We start from the raw sequence: 21,521 nt of genomic DNA, 5'->3' as shown, positions 1-21,521 counted from the left end.
GTAAAATTTTCTGATCAAGGAACAAGAAAAAATGATTCTTGAAATGAAATTTGAAGATAAAGAAAATTCTGGAATTGTCTCAAGTAATTAAGAAGAAGAAGGTAACTCAAAAATCCATACATCTTGACACAGCATAAGCCCTAAGTACTTCCAACACAAGGTCAGGCAGACACCGTGAACATATTTCCAACACGAGGAGGCCCGAGGAAGGGGAGAGTCCCCACGACGACACTGAGAGCCGTCAGTGTCAGCACCCCCAGGTGGAAAGAACGCTCGCTTCATGCCACCACCAAAGTATCCAAAGAGCTGATCAAGTTAGTCTTAGCCTGAGGAACTTCCCACACTGGGGAATCTGCTGCTTCCTAAGGCATCCTGTTCAATTCGCAGATATGTTAGGACGTGTTTTCCTACACCGAGGTGAAATCTGCGTAACTCTATCATCCTCACTGACCCTAACTCTTCTCTGAGGCTCCTAAAAAACAAGTTACTTCACTCCCTGTGTCACATCATACATAGCTCCTCAGATAGCCCCGAGATTACGGAGCCTCCGCTGTAACTGCGTCTCAAGACCCCTCACCACACTCCTTTCTCAAACCCCTTTCGTTTTCCGAAGTTACTTTTCCCTCGCTCCCGCTGCGTACTGTGGTTGGATCCCCCCTTTCAAGCCCTTTCAGTTAACACGACAGAGGCGTCTCAGCAGCTACACTTCATACTCTGTTTACAGATTCTCAAACATTTTTTACACATGCTTGTTACATTCTACCTCCCGACCTTAATCCTACATTTGTGCCAGACTTGTCATAATATATATTCTTAAATCCAAACCATCATTCCAGCCTGTCAAAGTCTTCGTGGATACGGATTCTTGTCTTTCAAACTGTACTCCCCAGCTGTTACCAACTGAAAATTCCATCAGCAGAGGAGACCTGCGATATTTCTATGGGTGAGACAGGTCCAAGTTTCCGGAGGGCCAAGATTTTGTCATTCTTCTGTGGATTCCCCACAATACTTACTATTTTATATCTTATTAAAAGTAAACAACACACAGGTTTGTAGGACTGAATCAACAGTGTACGGGTTCTCAAGTGACTGTATCAACCCTGGGTGGCGCAGGTCTGAAGGGGAGGAGGGCCCTCTGAAGTGGGGTCTCAAGACACGAGCTAGCAGTCCGCTCTGCTGTCAGTAGCGCTAGTCCGAGCCTCACGATTCTGGGGCTGGCTTAGAGCTTCTCAGTTACCCAATTCTTAGAGCTAATCGTCCGACAACTGACACTTTGTTTTAGAACAATATATTTTATTTACAATAGGCTTTTCATCATAAAATTACTTTACTCAGTAAAGCTGATGTTAAGATTAATTTGCATTCCTTAAGCAAACATTAACTGTTGATGGCAGAGGTAGAGAAATCAGAGTGGATTAAAAGTGTGTCATATAAATAAAACATGAATCAACTTGAGAACTAAAATGTTGCTGCCATATCAGCAAAGGATGTTGCAGCCATCAAGCCACCACATTACAGCCGCCTGACAGTGAGCCCTGAGGGAACTCAGGACTGAAACAAACGGGCTGCCCACTGTCAAGTTCATCTAGAGTCAGCCACTGCAGCCCCCTCCCCCAACACGGCGTACCCTGAGGGGACTCAGGATGGAAAAGCACAGGATGCTGGCCCCAGAGAGCTGAGGTACATATCAAAGGAATGATTTCAGTGAGCCCAGACTCTTGCACCTTCCCATATATAGAAAAGCACTAAATCCCTTAACGTGACATGCCTGGTTTTCTTTTATTAACAGTAATCTTTCGATGTTCCCACTACCTGGTCTTTGTTGCAAAAACTCCTATACATCCTCCCCCGCCTCTTTGGAGCCGGCCCTCAGAGCTATCTCAGATGCTGTGTCCCAGGCTCAAAGTACTAAGAAAGTCCACCAAATAACACACATCTCTCAACTTTTAGGTTGTGCTTTTTTTTCAGTTGACAGACTTGCACACAGCACTAGCTGAAGAGTTATTAACTAGTCTGATATCCCTTATTTATTAGTACAGTACTGAATTCTTTCCTGTTATTCCTGCCTGGCACTGAGTAAGCCCTCACTAAGTATTAGCTATTATTTTCCTAGCTACGTGAGCCCTAAAATACTCCTTGATGGCATACCATCCTTCACCTAACCCACTCTCTTACTCCCTGTCCTATCTTAAACCCACACTTGTACTCATTTTCCCAACGCTTCAAAACGAATTTAATAGATCCTCTGGTTGAGAGGCTCAGTTACATTACAGCAAAGTGTGCAGGGAATTCTGCAAAAGAATCAAGCAGCTACTCAATGCATTCCCAGCGTGACAATCACCCTCTGCTCCCCACCTTCACCACCCCGCCAGGGTTCACCTGGCTTCGTTCTTCTTCAGGATCACTCCATGCCTCCGCTAAATTTTTGTCAAATTAATTGCCAACCATCTAAAGCTTGCATCTAAAGCTTTCAATTAACCCTTCTGTCTCTGACGCCGCACTCCCCTACCTTACAGAGACAGTAGAAAAAAATGACAATGTGAAGGAAACAGACCAGTATCATTGAAAAATACTGAGGGGTCAAAAAAAGGGAAGACTTTCTGAAACTGAATCAGCTTCTAAAAGACATTTCTAAGCAAAAACATAATAGAAGGGAAAAAAAGAAGACTTGGATTCAAAAGGACAATCTTAACAGCGACTATGTAAGAAAGAAGAACATCACTCTGTGCTCCGTACTGGTCTCTGAAGACCTCCAGCTAGTTATCCAGGGACGAAAGAGCACTGCAAGTCACATGTTCCCCCTTCCTCTTTAAAACCAAACCAAAACAAAATTCATTCAACAGGCCTGGGCTGGGCTGAATAAAAATAAAGATTTAATAACCATATCACTTTTGACTGTGTTTAAAAAAAACTTGAGATGACCTTATAGTTCGTAACGCTGATGCCCACGTTTCCTCCTGCACATCCACAAATCTCACCTTTTTAAATGGTGAAACAGGTTGATAAGCGTTCAGCAAAGACAGATTTCCCAGGGAAAGAAAAGAAAAAGTACTGGCTTTCGATGGAAATGACTTCTCAGAGGTCTGGAGCTGTGGGACAGGCAACAAAGGAGGACTCTGAATACCTGGGTGCTGATGTTAACGTCCCTGTTGGGATGACTGGCTGGCAAAGGACCGCTTTCCATTTCAAGGTGTTTGAGCTTCTCTGAGGCATCTTTTAATGCTGAAAAAAAAAAGGGGGAAACAGCCGCTTAGTCTGCCAGGCTGTCACAGCTGTGTGAGGGTGAAGACTTAGGCTTTCTCCACACCCCTCAACATCAGTTACCATCAATTACAGGTAATAACCCAGATCACTACGGAACAGATATTCTTTCTATCACCAAGAAACTCTCCATTAATTTGATTAAGAGCTAACCTAAATAGGAACATCACCCTGTATCTGCTCTGCTGGATGCGGAATCCCCATGGCATGTGTGGCTAAGAAAGCTCACGGCCGCGAGAGCAGAGGAAAAGGCACAGGGCACCTGTGACACGGCCTTCCTTCCTAGGCACCACCCAAGCTCCCCCTGCAAACCTCAGCACTTGGCTGTTTCCTTTCCTTGGTCCTGACTGCACACAGCCTACAACTAAACGTACGTGGAGCAAACTGATGAAGGACACACATTTATTCACTCACTGACTCAACATATTACACATTGGTGACATCAGGTGGGATGAAGGACAAGCGTTTTATCCTCACTACATGCCACCAGGCTGCAAAACACACTACAGGTGAAATCCTGCAACCACTGAAAGATGATACATTAAAGACAATTTAGCTTTAAATGAGTTCTATTTAAATTAACAATTGTTAGTTGTATTAATCTTATTTTGCAGGGACCAATTTGGTAGGAGTTTGAATTTTTACATTGTCCACTTGACAAAGAAGCTGTTGAATGCCTAATAATTTCTATATAATCAGGCAGAAGGGAGGGAAAAACTATGAAATCATTTGCTCTTGGTCAAAGGGATCTTCCAAAAGTGTCCATCAATTAATTCTATACATCTTTCCCTTGGCTACACATTAGAATAAGATGTGGAATTTTTAAGAAATACTGATTCCCAGAGCTGACTCTAGAACAATGATATCAGATTTCTGAATGTAGTTTTCTGCCATTGGTAGTTTTTAAAATTCTCCAGGTGATTTTTTAAAAAAATAAATTTACTTATTTATTTATTTTTGGCTGCACTGGGTCTTCGTTTCTGCGTGTGGGGGCTGCTCTTCATTGCAGTGCGCGGGCTTCTCATTGCAGTGGCTTCTCCTGTTCCGGAGCACGGGCTCCAGGCGTGTGGGCTCCAGTAGTCGTGACGCGTGGGCTCAGTAGTGTGGCTCACAGGCTCTAGAGCGCAGGCTCAGTAGTTGTGGCACACGGGCTTAGTTGCTCCACGGCATGTGGGATCTTCCCAGAACCCGTGTCTCCTGCATTGGCAGGTGGATTCTTAACCACTGCGTCACCAGGGAAGCCCCAGAACAAATTTTTAATGCCAGTTACCAGCAGTACTTCAGCATGTTCTATGAAGCAGAAGCATTGTGCAACTTTTCATTAATGTTTCTTTCTAAATTACTAAATACTATTGCTGTATTCTACACTCCTCAGAGACAACAGCATACTCACTGGCAATTTCCAATAAGTTGTTTAAAGAGAGTGTCTTAATTTTAGCAACAGAAATCAAAATTGGCAAGAGCCACATAAACATAAGCTGCTTTTAAATGAACACACACTGAGATTCAACAGAAAGCTCCTGTTTAAAGACAGTTTATGCTTTAATATCAAATCAAACTCATAAGTATATAGAAATTTTCAATGTGTAATTTACTGTTTCCTTTTAACCTTTTAAAAAGTTAAGGAAAGCAGCATTCTTTCTGGATTATTAATTTTTGTGGGTCTGGGCAACAATAGCCCTCATTAATAACAAAATACTAGGGCTTCCCTGGTGGCGCAGTGGTTGAGAATCTGCCTGCCAATGCAGGGGACACGGGTTCGAGCCCTGGTCTGGGAAGATCCCACATGCCGCGGAGCAACTAGACCCGTGAGCCACAATTACTGAGCTTGCGCGTCTGGAGCCTGTGCTCCGCAACAAGAAAGGCCGTGATAGTGAAAGGCCCGTGCACCGCGATGAAGAGTGGCCCCCGCTTGCCGCAACTGGAGAAAGCCCTTGTACAGAAACGAAGACCCAACACAGCCATAAATAAATAAAATAAAAAAATAAATAAAAATGAAAACAAAACAAAATACTCTCTGCGAACTAATGGAATGTCCAAACATTCATTCAATCCTGTGCCCTAGGTCTCTAAGGAAACTTTTTACTCTTAATTTTCACTCAAGAAACAAAGTAAAAAGCAAATTTGAAAATTCAAAAATGTTTAAGAACTTATAAATGACACAAATGTTTAATGGTCTCAATTGTGTGATCTTAAATATTTCAATGGACCCTTAAGCCAAAAAGGCAAGAAGGCATAACTATTCTACAGTAACATTTCAAATCCAACTACTGCATAAAATATTCTTAGAGGAACTGCCATTTCAAAGGCGGGCAGACTAGGGCGATGCCAGTGATGTTACACAGAATGTCTAGTTACGCCTCACTCACCTTCCAGCCCCTCTAATCCAGCCTGCCTGGCGGCTGTGCTCACTTCGCCTGGGGCTTGGGACATGGCCATGGTGTCAGGTGCCCCAACTACATCATCAATGGTTGTTTCCAGTAAGTCTGGACTATCTAGCAAATCAATCTTCAGAGGCAAGCTATAAAGGTAACAGAAAACTTAATTAAACCAAGAAGTTTATCCGGAAAAGAATTTAAAATACTAACAAAAATCTCCGCTGGAAAAATAATTCATTTAATAGTTTGGATCCCAAGTAGTTTATTCATCTGTCAAAACCCTCTGGGCAGATTCTCTTCCATCCAAGATGGAGTAAAAGGAACTGAATTTAGCTTCCCAACTGAAATAACCTAAGGGGAAAACAATGTACAAGACATAAGACCTCAAACAACAGAAGGCAGTGATCCTGAGCTTTGGAAAACAAATGAGGAGCCCTGTGCTTGATCTGAGGGAGTCCCCGGGCCGGGGTGCAGAGGGAGTGCAGTGCGGCAGAGCACAGAGGCCCCCCTTGGCTGACAGCGCAGGGAGACCAAGGCAGCCGGAGTTCACAGCACAGGCTACCAGACAGGAGAGAGCAGCCCGGCAAGGAGAGAATCCTACAGGTCTGCAGAGGCCCCCCTCAAGTATGCAGGACAGCACTGATCAGGGAATGTGTGTAAGGAAACTCCCTGAGGCTGGGAAAGAACTAGTGGCACTCACACTGGGCCACAGTGCCCCCTCCACAGACAGCATGTAAAAAAACATAATTCAAGGGCATTTAGTATTAGGAAGGTCCTGCCTCTGTAGTAGAGAGTAATTAACCCAGACTGACCATGGCAACAAACCCACTTAACACATCATAAAAGACCTGAAAGGATCAAACTGCTTCCAAGTAACTTAAATGCATCCCAAGACAAAGCTCAAGAGGACTGAGAGGAACACAGAATGATCTGGCATACAACAAAGTAAATTTCACATGTCAGGCACCCAAAGATTATCAGGAATGCAAAAAGGCAGAAAAAGACATCTCATACTAAAGAGAATAATCAGTCAAGAGAAACTGACACAGATACCAGAATTAGCAGAGAAAGACACATAGTTATTGTAACTGTATTCCATATCCTCAAAACTTAAGCAGAAACTAGAAGATACAAAAAAGCCCCAAACCAAACTTCTAGAGATGGAAACCACAATATCTGAGATGAAAAATATACTGGATGAGATGGACAGCAGATTAGATTTTAGAAAAGATACTGAACTTAATGGCATAGCAATAGAAACTATCCAAAATAAAAGACTCAGGGAAAAAGGAATCTGCCAAATTAAAAGAATGTCAGTTATTCTTTGTGGGACAACTTCAAGCAACCTACTGTATGAATAACTGGAGTCCCACAGTGGGGGTGGGACACAACAAATATCTGAAGAAAAAAATGGCTGATGTGTTTACAAATCCAATGAAAACTATAAACCCACAGATCCAAGAATTTCAGGAAACCCTAAACACGAGAAACATGAAGAAAACTACACCAAAGCATATCATAACCACACTGCTTTAAGCCAATGATGAAAAGAAAAACTTAAAAGCAGCCAAAACATTGTATGTTCAAAGGAGTAAGATAAGGATGACAGCAAGCCAAAGCAATCTTTTATTTTATTTTTTTATTATTAACCTATTTTATACATATTAGTGTATACATGTCAATCCCAATCTCCCAATTCATCCCACCACCACCACCACTCCCCCACCCCACTTTCCCCCCTTGGTATCCGTAAGGTCAAAGCAGTCTTGAGAAAGAAAAACGAAGCTGGAAGAATCAGGCTCCCTGACTTCAGATTATACTGCAAAGCTACAGTCATCAAAACAGTATGGTACTGGCATAAAAATAGAAATATAGATCAATGGAACAGGATAGAAAGCCCAGAGATAAACCCTATGGTCAATTAATCTAAAACAAAGGAGGCAAGAGTACACAATGGTGGAAAGACAGTTTCTTCAACAAATAGTGCTGGGAAAACTGGACAGCTACATGTACAAAACTGAAATTAGATCATTCTTTAACACCATACACAAAAATAAGCTCAAAATGGATTAAAGACCTAAATGTGAGACCGGACACTATAAAACTCCTAGAGGAAAACATAGGCAGAACACTCTCTGACATAAATCGCAGCAATATCTTTTTTGATCTGTCTCCCAGAGTGATGGAAATAAAAACAAAAATAAACAAATGGGACCTAATTAAACTCAAAAGCTTTTGCACATCAAAGGAAACCATAAACAAAACGAAAAGACAACCCACAGGTTGGGAGAAAATATTTGCAAATGATGTGACCAAAAAGGGATTAATCCATCTCCAAAATTTACAAACATCTCAAGAGGCTTAATATCATCAAAAAAAACAACCCAATCAAAAAGTGGGCAGAAGACCTAAATAGACACTTCTCCAAAGAAGACACACAGATGGCCAAGAGGCACATGAAAAGATGTTCAACATTGCTAATTATTAGAGAAATGCAAATCAAAACTACATTGAGGTCACCTCACACCAGTCAAAATGTCCATCATCAAAAAATCCACAAACAATATAAATGCTGGAGAGGGTGTGGAGAAAAGGGAACCCTCCTACACTGCTGGTGGGAATGTAAATTGATACAGCCACTATGGAGAAAAGTATGGAGGTTCCTTAAAAAACTAAAAATAGAACTACCATACGACCCAGCAATCCCACTCCTGGGAATATATCCAGAAAAAAACGTGGTCTGAAAGGGTACATGCACCCCAATGTTCACTGCAGCACTGTTTACAACAGCCAATACATGGAAGAAAGCTAAATATCCATCAAGAGGAGTGGATAAAGAAGATGTACATATATACAATGGAATATTACTCAGCCATTACAAAGAATGAAATAATGCCATTTGCAGCAACATGGATGGACCTAGAGATTGTCATACTGAGTGAAGTAAGTCAGACAGAGAAAGAGAAATATCGTATGATACCCCTTATATGCAGAATCTAAAAAGAAATGATACAAATGGACTTATTTACAAAAACAGAAAGAGACTGACAGATTTAGAGAACAAAGGGGGGTTACTAGGGGGGAAGGATAGGGGGAAGACACAGTTAGGGAGTTTGGGATTGACGTGTACACACTGCTATATTTAAAATGGATAACCAACAAGGACCCACTGTATAGCACAGGGAACTCTGCTCAATGTTATGGGGTAGCCTGGATGGAAGGGGAGTTTGGGGGGAGAATGGATACATGTATATGTATGGCTGAGTTGCTTGCTGTCCACCTGAAACTATCACAGCATTGTTAATCAGCTATATTCCAATATAAAATGTTTAAAAAAAAAAAAGGATGACAGCAGATTTCTTACCAGAAATAATGCAAACTAGAGGTCGGTGGAGGAGTATCTTAAAAGCGCTGAAAGAAGAAAGCTTATCAACCCAAATTTTATATCCAGCCAAAAAGCTTTCAAAAATAAAGGAAAACCTATGTATATACCAAATAAAAGTGAAAACAAACAACCACACAAAAATGTATACACAAATGTTCATTGCACCATTATTCATAATAGCCAAAAACATGGAAACAACCCAAATGCCCATCAACTGAGGAATGGATAAATAAAATGTGGTATATCCACAGAGTGGCATAATAATCAGCAATAAAAGAAGTGAAGTACTGATACATGCTAGGACCCTTGAAAACATAATGCTAAGGGGAAAAAGCCAGACACAAAATACCACATATCGTATGAGTCCATCTGTATGAAATGTCCAGAACAGGCAAATCCACAGATGCAGAAAGTAGATCTGTGGTCGCCAGGGGCTGGAGAAGAAAGGGGACAGACTGCTGTGGTGTAAGGTCTGAAGTTAAGCTTCAACAGCACGGGCTGCCTGGACGTCCCTGAGCCTCATGAGGCCCCAAAGGCCCAACCATGAGTTTCCCAGCTCTCACCAGATATGCCCTCCCAGTGAAAAAGGTTCCCCTCAACTATACCAGCTGCATCCCACCATGTTCCTAACCCCACAAGCTTCACTTCTCTGACAGCCCGTGAAACTGTTCAGACGAGCCAATCACGTCCCCTCATGGGAACCAGGGTGGCTCATTCTCATGTCCCTATAAAGCCTGCCTCCCAAAGTCCATGTTTGTCCACTCTGCTCACAAGTGCAACACGTACGAGGCCCCGCTGTTGTGGGGTTTCCTCCTCCCCTGAGCCACGAGTATGTGTCTAATAAACTGCTGTCTGTCTCACCTGTCCAGGGCTGGGTGTTGTGTGTCTGGCCATCTTGTAGTATTTAGGGTGGGGGATCCCTCCCTCGCCAAAAGTGTGAATAGGTGAGGAGCAGAACAACTAATAATGGGGATGGGGTTTCTTTGGGGGAGGGGTAAAACTATTCTAAAGTAAAACTGTAATAAAGGTGGCACAATTCTATCAATGTGCTAAAAACACTGAATTGTCCACTTTGGATACGTAAATGGTATGGTATGTGAATTATATCTTAATAAAAAAAAAAGAAAGACAAATAAAAGGAATTCATGACCAAAAGACCAGCACTAAAAAATTGCTAAAGGAAGACCTACAGGCAGAAGTAAAACAAACAACGTATTGTGGGGTATAAAACACGGATAGAAGTAAAATGCTTGACAAATGATAGTACAAAGCCTGGGAGGGGAGAAATGGAAGTACACTACTGTAAAGTTCTTATACGACACATGGAATGGTATAATATCCCGTGAAAGCAGACTGTGATAAGTGAAAGTTGTACAGGCTAAAGTAACAAATAAAGTGAAAAAAAACCCCCCAAAACCCAAAAAGTTATAGCTGAGGAGTAAGAAGAGGATATAAATGGAATTTTTTAAAAAACACCTGATTAATGAAAAAAAAAAGAGAGGAAGATGGGAACAAGAAACATATGGGACAAACAGGAAACAAATAGCAGGATGATAGACACAATCATATCAATAATCATATTAAAAGGAAGTAGTACACAGCAACAGTCAGCTCTACCCACCACCAGAGCCTCCCATCAAGCCTCTTAGATAGCCTCAACCACCAGAGGGCAGACAACAGAAGCAAGAAAAACTACAATCCTGCAGCCTGTGGACCAAAAACCACAGTTACAGAAAGACAGAGAAGATGAAAAGGCAGAGGGCTATGTACCAGATGAAGGAACAAGAAAAAACCCCAGAAAAACAACTAAATGAAGTGGAGATAGGCAACCTTCCAGAAAAAGAATTCAGAATAATGATAGTGAAGATGATCCAGGACCTCGGACTAAGAATGGAGGCAAAGATCGAGAAGATGCAAGAAATGTGTGACAAAGACCTAAAAGAATTAAAGAACAAACAAACAGAGATGAACAATACAAAAACTGAAATGAAAACTACATTAGAAGGAACCAATAGCAGAATAACTGAGGCAGAAGAACAGATAGGTGACCTGGAAGACAGAATGGTGGAATTCACTGCTGTGGAACAGACTAAAGGAAAAAGAATGAAAAGAAATGAAGACAGCCTAAGAGACCTCTGGGACAACATGAAACACAACAACATTCGCATCATAGGGGTCCCAGAAGGAGAAGAGAGAGAGAAAGGACCTCAGAAAATATTTGAAGAGATTACAGCCGAAAATTTCCCTAACATGGGAAAGGAAATAGCCAAACAAGTCCAGGAAGCGCAAAGAGTCCCAGGCAGGATAAACCCAAGGAGAAACATGCCGAGACACATAGTAATCAAAGTGGCAAAAATTAAAGACACGGAAAAATTGTTGAAAGCAGCAAGGGAAAAACGACAAATAACATACAAGGGAACTCCCATAAGGTTAACAGCTATTTCTCAGCAGAAACTCTACAAGCCAGAAGGGAGTGGCATGACATATTTAAAGTGATGAAAGGGAAGAACCTACAACCAAGATTACTCTACCTGGCAAGGATCTCATTCAGACTCGATGGAGAAATGTAAAGCTTTACAGACAAGCAAAAGCTAAGAGAATTCAGCACCACCAAACCAGCTCTACAACAAATGCTAAAGGAACTTCTCTAAGTGGGAAACACAAGAGAAGAAAAGGACCTACAAAAACAAACCCATAACAATTAAGAGAATGGTAATAGGGACATACATATCGACAATTACCTTAAATGTGAATGGATTAAATGCTCCAACCAAAAGACACAGGCTCACTGAATGGATACAAAAACAAGACCCATATAAATGCTGCCTACAAGAGACCCACTTCAGACCTAGGGACACATACAGACTGAAAGTGAGGGGATGGAAAAAGATATTCCATGCAAATGGAAATCAAAAGAAAGCTGGAGTAGCAATACTCATATCAGATAAAATAGACTTTAAAATAAAGAATGTTACCAGAGACAAGGAAGGACACACTACATAATGATAAAGGGATCAATCCAAGAAGAAGATATAACGATTATAAATATATATGCACCCAACATAGGAGCACCTCAATACATAAGGCAACTGCTAACAGCTATAAAAGGGGAAATCAACAGTAACACAATAGTGGGGGACTTTAATATCTCACTTACACCAATGGACAGATCATCCAAACAGAAAATTAATAAGGAACCACAAGCTATAAATGACACAACAGACCAGATAGATTTAATTGATATTTATAGGACATTCCATCCAAAAACAGCAGATTACACTTTCTTCTCAAGTGCGCACAGAACATTCTCCAGGATAGATCACATCTTGGGGCACAGATCAAGCCTCAGTAAATTTAAGAAAATTGAAATCATGTCAAGCATCTTTTCTGACCACAATGCTATGAGATTAGAAATCAATTACAGGGAAAAAAAGTAAAAAACACAAACACATGGAGGCTAAACAATACGTTACTAAATAACCAAGAGATCACTGAAGAAATCAAAGAGGAAATCAAAAAATACCTAGAGACTAATTGCAAGGAAAACATGACAATCCAAATCCTATGGGATGCAGCAAAAGCAGTTCTAAGAAGGAAGTTGATAGCAATACAAGCCTACCTCAAGAAACAAGAAAAAGCTCAAATAAACAATCTAACCTTATATCTAAAGGAACTAGAGAAAGAAGAACAAACAAAACCCAAAGTTAGCAGAAGGAAAGAAATCATAAAGATCAGAGCAGAAATAAATGAAATAGAAACAAAGAAAACAATAGCAAAGATCAATAAAACTAAAAGCTGGTTCTTTGAGAAGATAAACAAAATTGATAAACCATTAGCCAGACTCATCAAGAAAAAGAGGGAGAGGACTCAAATCAATAAAATTAGAAATGAAAAAGGAGAAGTTAAAACAGACACCACAGAAATACAAAGCATCCTAAGAGACCACTACAAGCAATAATATGCCAATAAAATGGACAACCTGGAAGAAATGGACAAATTCTTAGAAAGGTATAACCTTCCAAGACTGAACCAGGAAGAAATAGAAAATATGAACAGACCAATCACAAGTAATGAAATTGAAACTGTGATCAAAAATCTTCCAACAAACAAAAGTCCAGGACCAGATGGCTTCACAGGTGACTTCTATCAAACATTTAGAGAAGAGCTAACACTCATCCTTCACAAACTCTTCCAAAAAATTTCAGAGGAAGGAACACTCCCAAACTCATTCTATGAAGCCATCATCACCCTGATCCCAAAACCAGACAAAGACACTACAAAAAAAGAAAATTACAGACCAATATCACTGATGAATATAGATGCAAAAATCCTCAACAAAATACTAGCAAACAGAATCCTACAATACATTAAAAGGATCATACACCATGATCAAGTGGGGTTTATCCCAGGGATGCAAGGATTCCTCAATATACGCAAATCAATCAATGTGACACACTATATTAACAAACTGAAGAAGAAAAACCATATGATCATCTCAATAGATGCAGAAAAAGCTTCTCACAAAATTCAACACCCATTGGGCTTCCCTGGTGGTGCAGTGGTTGAGAATCTGCCTGCTAATGCAGGGGACACGGGTTCGAGCCCTGGTCTGGGAAGATCCCACATGCCACGGAGCAGCTGGGCCCGTGAGCCACAACTACTGAGCCTGCGCGTCTGGAGCCTGTGCCCCGCAACGGGAGGGGCCGCGATAGTGAAAGGCCCGCGCACCGCGATGAAGAGCGGTCCCCGCACCGCGATGAAGAGTGGCCCCCACTTGCCGCAACTAGAGAAAGCCCTCGCACGAACCGAAGACCCAACACAGCCAAAAATAAATAAATAAATAAATAAAGTAGCTATAAAATTTAAAAAAAAAAAAAAAAAATTCAACACCCATTTATGATAAAAACTCTCCAGAAAGTGGGCAGAGGGAACCTACCTCAACATAATAAAGGCCATATATGACAAACCCACAGCAAACATCATTCTCAATGGTGAAAAACTGAAAGCATTTCCTCTAAGATCAGGAACAAGACAAGGATGTCCACTCTCACCACTATTATTCAACATAGATTTGGAAGTCCTAACCATGGCAATCAGAAGAAAAAGAAATAAAAGGAATATAAATTGGAAAAGAAGAAGTAAAACTGTCACTGTTTGCAGATTACATGATACTATACATAGAGAATCCTAAAGATGCCACCAGAAAACTACTAGAGCTAATCAATGAATCTGGTAAAGTTGCAGGATACAAACTTAATGCACAGAAATCTCTTGCATTCCTATACACTAATGATGAAAAATCTGAAAGAGAAATTAAGGAAACACTCCCATTTACCATTGCAACAAAAAGGGTAAAACACCTAGAATAAACCTACCTAGGGAGACAAAAGACCTGTATGAAGAAAACTATAAGACACTGATGAAAGAAATTAAAGTTGATACCAACAGATGGAGAAATATACCATGTTCTTGGATTGGAAGAATCAACATTGTGAAAATGACTATACTACTCAAAGCAATCTACAGATTCAATGCAATCCCTATCAAATTACCAACGGCATTTTTAACAGAACTAGAACAAAAAATCTCAAAATTTGTGTGGAGACACAAAAGACCCCGAATAGCCAAAGCAGTTTTGAGGGAAAAAAACGGAGCGGGAGGAATCAGACTCCCTGACTTCAGACTATACTACAAAGCTACAGTAATCAAGACAATATGGTACTGGCACAAAAACAAAAACATAGATCAATGGAACAAGATAGAAAGCCCAGAGATAAACCCACACACATATGGTCAACTAATCCATGAGAAAGGAGGCAAGGATATACAATGGAGAAAAGACAGTCTCTTCAATAAGTGGTGCTGGGAAAACTGGACAGCTACATGTAAAAGAATGAAATTAGAACACTCCCTAACACCATACACAAAAATAAACTCAAAATGGATTAGAGATCTAAATGTAAGACTGGACACTATAAAACTGTTAGTGGAAAACATAGAAAGAACACTCTCTGACATAAATCACAGCAAGATTTTTTTTGATCCATCTCCTAGAGTAATGGAAATAAAAACAAAAATAAACAAATGGGACCTAAAGAAACTTAAAAGCTTTTGCAAAGCAAAGGAAACTACAAACAAGATGAAAAGACAACCCTCAGAATGGGAGAAAATATTTGCAAACGAATCAATGGACAACGGATTAATCTCCAAAATATATAAACAGCTCATGCAACTAAATATTAAAAAAACAAACAACCCAATCCAAAAATGGGCAGAAGACCTAAATAGACATTTCTCCAAAGAAGACATACAGATGGCCAAGAAGCACATGAAAAGCTGCTCAACATCACTAGTTATTAGAGAAATGCAAATCAAAACTACAATGAGGTATCACCTCACACCAGTTAGAATGGGCATCATCAGAAAATCTACAAACAACAAATGCTGGAGAGGGTGTGGAGAAAAGGGAACCCTCTTGCACTGTTGGTGGGAATGTAAAGTGATACAGCCTCTATGGACAACAGTATGGAGGTTCCTTAGAAAACTAAAATTAGAATTACTATATGACCCAGCAATCCCACTACTGGGCATATACCCAGAGAAAGCCGTAATTCAAAAAGACACATGCACCCCAATGTTCACTGCAGCACTATTTACAATAGCCAGGTCATGGAAGCAACCTAAATACCCATCGACAGACGAATGGATAAAGAAGATGTGGTACATATATACAATGGAATATTACTCAGCCATAAAAAGGAACGAAATTGGGTCATTTGTAGAGACGTGGATGGATCTAGAGACTGTCATACAGAGTGAAGTTAAGTCAGAAAGAGAAAAACAAATATCGTATATTAACACATATATGTGGAACCTAGAGAAATGGCACAGATGAACCAGTTTGCAGGGCAGAAATAGAGACACAGATGTAGACAACAAACGTATGGACACCAAGGGGGGAAGGTGGTGGGGGAGGGGTGGTGGTGTGATGATTTGGGAGATTGGGATTGACATATATATACTAATATGTATAAAATGGATAACTAATAAGAACTTGCTGTATACAAAAATAAAATTCAAAAATTCAAAAAAAAAGAGACACAGGCAGGCTGCCTCCCCCAAGCTGTTCTTCCCAGCACTTCTAATTGAGCAGTGTAACTATTGTTTCTTCCCTTGTTCATTCTTTCTTGTCACACAGGTAGAATGGCCCCCAGTTGCCTACCCACTATGGCTCTATGTGACATCAGTTCCTGCCCCTTTTTCATTTATCCCCTATATCCATATCCATTATATAACTGCCCGTCTGTCTGCCTATCTATCTATCTTTCAGGGGGACAAAAGGATTGCAGCTCCAAACCTCCTATTTGAGAGTTCCTATCAGGACTGATAATATTTTTCACTTAGAAATTATGACAGCATCATGGACAAAATCAGTTTGTTTCTCCAAGCATTAAATGCTAGCTACTACTCTAAGAGTATTAACTCCGCAAAGGGCAGTTATAGTTAAGATTATTTAAGAACAAAGACTTTGGCAAGCCTGCAGTGGCAGGGAGCTGTGTGCTTGTTTTGGGCATTTGCATTTTAACAAACTGAGAAATAAATCCACTTTTTAAAGGGAAAAACTATTTACCATCTGCAGTTCATTAATGTCAGGCAGGGAAAATCTGTCGTTCACACACATTTGTGATGCAGTTGGCAGATTCTCCTCTACGGAGGGTTTCATCCGCAGTGACTGAGAGTGAAACACCCTGCCTGGCGTGACACGTGATATGGTGAACCAACCACTCAGCTTCTACTTGGCATAAAATGTTAGTATCTTGGGAGCAGTATCTGCTCATTTTTTTTCTTGCAACAAAAGTCTGAGTATCGTTGACAGAAGAACTGGTATGGTTGCAGATAAAATGAAAAAAATAAATAAATAAAAATGTACCAAAAAAAAAAAATAGAGAGAGAGAGAGATCTATGTCCTAGTCCTATCTCTATACAACTTTAAACAAGTTACGTTACCTTGGTTTTCAAAATATGTTCTACAGAGCCCAAAGGATTCCACAGACTTCTACGACTTACATAAAAAGTGGAAAAGGTGGTAGAGTTTTGGTTTCCCCCTGGTAAATTTTTTATGGGATTTTATTTGGAATTCCCAGATAAATTTAATTAGATGGGTTTCTTAGCCAAAAGTCATTTGGAAGCCACTGGAGTAAAGGCACTTCAGGCACTTTTTTCATCTTTAACACTATAAAAATCTACTGATGCAAAACCATCTTATCAGCTCATTTTCAATCCTTTTTGTACTGGTCCAATTGTCATTCTTCCTAAGTGTGAATCAGTACAACTTGTGAGAAAAAAAAGAAAAAAAAAGGATAAGAAAAAAAAGGCTAAGAACATCAAAGAAAGAAAAAAGGATAAGAACATCAAAGAAAAAAGAAAAAGGATAAAAACATCAAAAGAAGAGATGGTGGTGGGGATGAGAAGAGATGAAACAAAAGCGGCAGAATATTGGAGCTTGTTGAAGCTGGTTGATGTGAATGCTGTGGTTCACCATATGTTGTACCTTTATATAACTGTGAAATTTTCATCAAAAATTTAAAAAAATACGGATACAAATATTTTTGGACAAAACGTGAGAACTGGTGGAAGTTCATCTCCTGCGGTCCTAATATGGACACATGACAGAAAACATTTCTTTTAAACTATACCGCACGTGTCTTAGTCCATTCAGCTTACTTTAACAGAAATACCATAGACTGGGTGGCTTATTAACAACGCAACTTTATTCCTCCCAGTTCCAGAGGCTGCCAAGTCTTGCTGGTAGTTATGGTGTCTGGCGAGGGCCTTCTTTTAAGTTCACAGACGGCTGTCTTTCTGCTGTGTCCTCACATGGCAGAAGGAATGATGGAGCTCTCTGGGGTCCCTTTTATAAGGGCACTAATCCTATTCATGAGGGCTTAATCCACCTTCATAAAATCACCTCCCAAAGGTCTCACCTCCAAACACCGTCACACTGGGGATTAGCTCTCACACGTATGAATTTTGGGGGGACACACTCAGTCCACAGCGTTCAAAAATAAGATTAAAAACTTCACGAATCAGAAATGAAATAGAAGTCCATACATAAAAGATGCTGAATTGTCTCAGAATTTCTGAAGAACAATGGTTAAAAAGTGACCAAATTCATATGCTGAAGTCCTCACGGCCCCTACCTCAGACTGGGATCTCCCTTGGAAACAGGATAGCTGCAGATGTAATCAGTTAAGTCAGAATGAGACCATACTGGAGTAGGGTAGGCACTTAATCCAATATGACTGATGTCCTTATAAAGGGGGAAATATGGACACAGATACACACCCACGAAGGCCATGGGAAGATGAAGGCAGGGACCAGGCGATGCTTCTGCAATCCAGCCTGCCAGCAAACCACCAGAAGCCAGGGGAGAGGCATGGAACAGAACCTTCTCAGAGCCCTCAGAAGGAAGCATCCTGCCTGCACCTTTATCTCTTGGACTTCTGGCCTCTAGAACCGTGAGACAAAATTTGTTGTCTCCCAGCTGTAACAGCAGTCCTAGGAAACTAACATATCTCACATTCTAAAGATCTGAGCAGGACTTACTAAAAAGAACCTTAGCGCACCACATTATCCAGGCCATAAAGGAAAAGACAAGACATTCAAAGGGATGTTCTGCAACAGTATTCAGAGGACAAGAGAGCACCAACTTTTCTCTTTCTTTCCCCAGGACAGCAGTGGAGTGCAAAATCACATCGAGTAATGGAGGCTCTCACAGAACCTGTGAAAGAGGAGGATGGCATCTTACTTTGCGGTGGGGTGGGGTGGAGATTGCTGAGCATTAGAAACTACAGGGCCCATGTCAGGTGCAGCGCTGGGAGAGCACTTAGGAAAATGTGACGTGTGAACCCTAAGTTTGGGAGTATATGTAAACACATCTCCCGTGTAGGGAAGGGCGCCTCTTGGCACGGAGAGGTCCAAACTCCACAAGCTGACTGGGGCTTGCCTTAATAGCCTGGGGGCAAAGCCAGCAGATGGACAAGCTACATTTACAGTGTTTGGCAGGGCCAAGAATGCATAGATTCCCAGAGGCCAAATTTGGAATAAGTCACACACCAAAATCAATAACAGGAGTGGATGAGAATACATTTTTAAAAACCCATGAGCCTACTAGTAACAAATCATTTCCTTTAAAGGTGAGAGGAAAGAGGAAAGCTCTCTTTTACAGAAGAATGCCACCTCGTATTTGTAGACAGGGCAGAACTGCAAAGTCACCATACTGTAAATACCAAAGTAATAATAATCGATTCAGGTAAAAATTATCAATGGATGCTAAAACCACTAGATAAAAGATTTCAGGGAATAGGATGTCCACTCAGTCTTAAAATGACACTCCACAGATTAAAAGGGAAAAAGGTACTTTTACAGAGAAATCTGGTAGACATCGCCTTCACCAAAGCATTAGTAAAAGTGTTTAATTTGAATCTCATCATAAGACGACAATCACACAAATCTAAGTGGAGAGCTATTCCGCAAAGAAGCCGGCATAGACTCTAAAAAATGTCAATGTCACGAAAGGCAAAAAAGGCGGGGGATGTCTTCATGAGTAAAGAAACATGAGAAACTAATTGCAATGTTGACTGGACCCTGAATCAGACAGGAAAAACAGCTATAGAGGGCATTTATTGAAACATTTGGAAAAATCTGAGTATGGACTAGAAGATAATAGTGTTGTAACAATGTTCAAATTTCTGTGTAATAAATACATTACCTACAAAACTGTCCTTGATGTTTGGAGATACATGCAAAGAGAAGTATTAAGGGATACGGTAATATAATGTCTGCATTGTGATCCTCAATTAGTTCAATCAAGAAAAAACTCTATGTCAGCAAATAGGCAAAATATTAACAGGCAGAAAATCTAGGGGGAAGGGCATATGGCTATTCATCCACTATACTTTCAACTTTTCTGTGGGCTTGAAGTTTTCCAAAATTAAAAGTTAGGAGAAAAGACAAAACTTATGCACTTCCTTTGAGCCAAGTTTAAGTCCAGCTTGAAGCCCATTCAATGGAACTCCACCCATGAGACAAGTGTCCGAGGGTAAGATGACTCAAGCAATAAAAGCGTATTCATGGGCAAGAGCTGAGCCCCGAATACGGGAGAGGGAAAGAGCTGCAAAAGGTGAAATATGAAGTACATTACCTATTCTGGGGAAGTGACGGGTTTTATGAGGGCCTCTGAAAAAACATACTATGTGTAGCACAAAAGAACTGGCACTTATATTTATGCCATGACACCTAGCTGGATTACAACAGCATCATTCACATCAGACTTGGCCCCTTTCCTCTTTCTCCTTCCTCAACCCTGAAAGTAAGCACAAGGATAAGTGGGAGAAAGTGAAGGTTAAAAGAAGAAACCACCCTCACCGCACGTATGGGGGGAAGGGGAAATCTTTAAATTGGGTGTAAGATTAGAACTGGAGACTTTCTGTAACTTAAAGTACGCTTCAGTTACTAAAAATAAGATGGTCTTTATACGTACAAATGATGGGCTAGAAAGGGAGGAACTGACCTTGAATAGATGAATACAGTAATTAATATTAGAAAAATAAAGCAGAGGATTAAGCCGTTTACAAAAACAACAGTGATAAACTCCCAGTAGTGAACTGGGGCTTGAGCCAGGAGGAACTCAGGGAGCCGAGAGGGGGAACAGGCACCGGGGTCAAAGATGCACCTCCCTGGAGGAAATGAAACCTGAGACTGTTCCTGTGAGGCAGTGAACAGACTCACCCTGTGAGACCCGGGACTGTATCTTCTAGACAGGCACAGAGGTGACAAAGCTCAAGTCACTACTCCAACTTCAAATGAAAAGAAAGTGCCTGCCTGCAATGAAGGGAAGAATTAGAAGTATCTGTGCAACAGACAATCAAAGCACCACATGCTGGTCAGTACTGGAGGCAGTTTCTCTGAAAGACCCTATTGCAAGACCTTCTTCGGAGCTGAGGATTTCAAAAAGTCAGGCTGGGGCAACTTCAGAACTGCCTTACAGGAAAGGGTGAGCGTGGGAAGAAGAAAAGAAGAAAAACCCCCTGAAAGAAAACAAGGCAAGTTGAACTCACAAACCAAAAATTACAAAGCATGTAATGAAATTTGATGCTAAGACAGACAACCAAAGGAACCCAAGAAACAGGAGCATTTACAGCTGAGGAAGTAGAAAGAATAGTACAATCTAAAAAGGAGTTCAAAGTAAGTATATTAAATGTGCTGAAAGACATATAGGAAGGACAGAATCAATAAAACAGGGAAGGAGCTTATGAAACTGTAACAGTAGATTCTAAGAAATGAGAAATTAAATGAGTCGTTAATTAAACATTCAGCAGAGGGGACACAGCAGACTAGACAGAGTTAAAGAATTATTGAATTAAAAGATAAAAATTAAGAAAACCACCAAGAAAGATCTAGATATAAAGACATGGCAAATATGAAAGACAGGAAAT

At 40.6% G+C, this 21,521-nt stretch overlaps 1 protein-coding gene across 3 annotated transcripts in view; it reads right to left on the bottom strand.

Annotated features, from left to right (window-relative positions):
• EPB41L5 (erythrocyte membrane protein band 4.1 like 5) overlaps nt 1–21,521 on the bottom strand; it is a 132,623-nt gene that overhangs the window by 28,991 nt on the left and 82,111 nt on the right. For all 3 annotated transcript variants that reach the window (XM_057551669.1, XM_057551671.1, XM_057551670.1), the window contains exons 17-18: nt 5,631–5,782; nt 3,125–3,222 (exon numbers count right to left, since the gene is read on the bottom strand). In XM_057551669.1, the coding sequence (XP_057407652.1) occupies nt 3,125–3,222; nt 5,631–5,782 (250 nt within the window). The remainder of the gene's footprint in view (nt 1–3,124; nt 3,223–5,630; nt 5,783–21,521) is intronic.

Source organism: Balaenoptera acutorostrata, chromosome 8, assembly GCF_949987535.1.
Source record: "Balaenoptera acutorostrata chromosome 8, mBalAcu1.1, whole genome shotgun sequence".
NCBI classification, from domain to species: domain Eukaryota; kingdom Metazoa; phylum Chordata; class Mammalia; order Artiodactyla; family Balaenopteridae; genus Balaenoptera; species Balaenoptera acutorostrata.
Note: the sequence above shows the minus strand (reverse complement) of the source record. Positions and strands in the feature narration are given on the sequence as shown.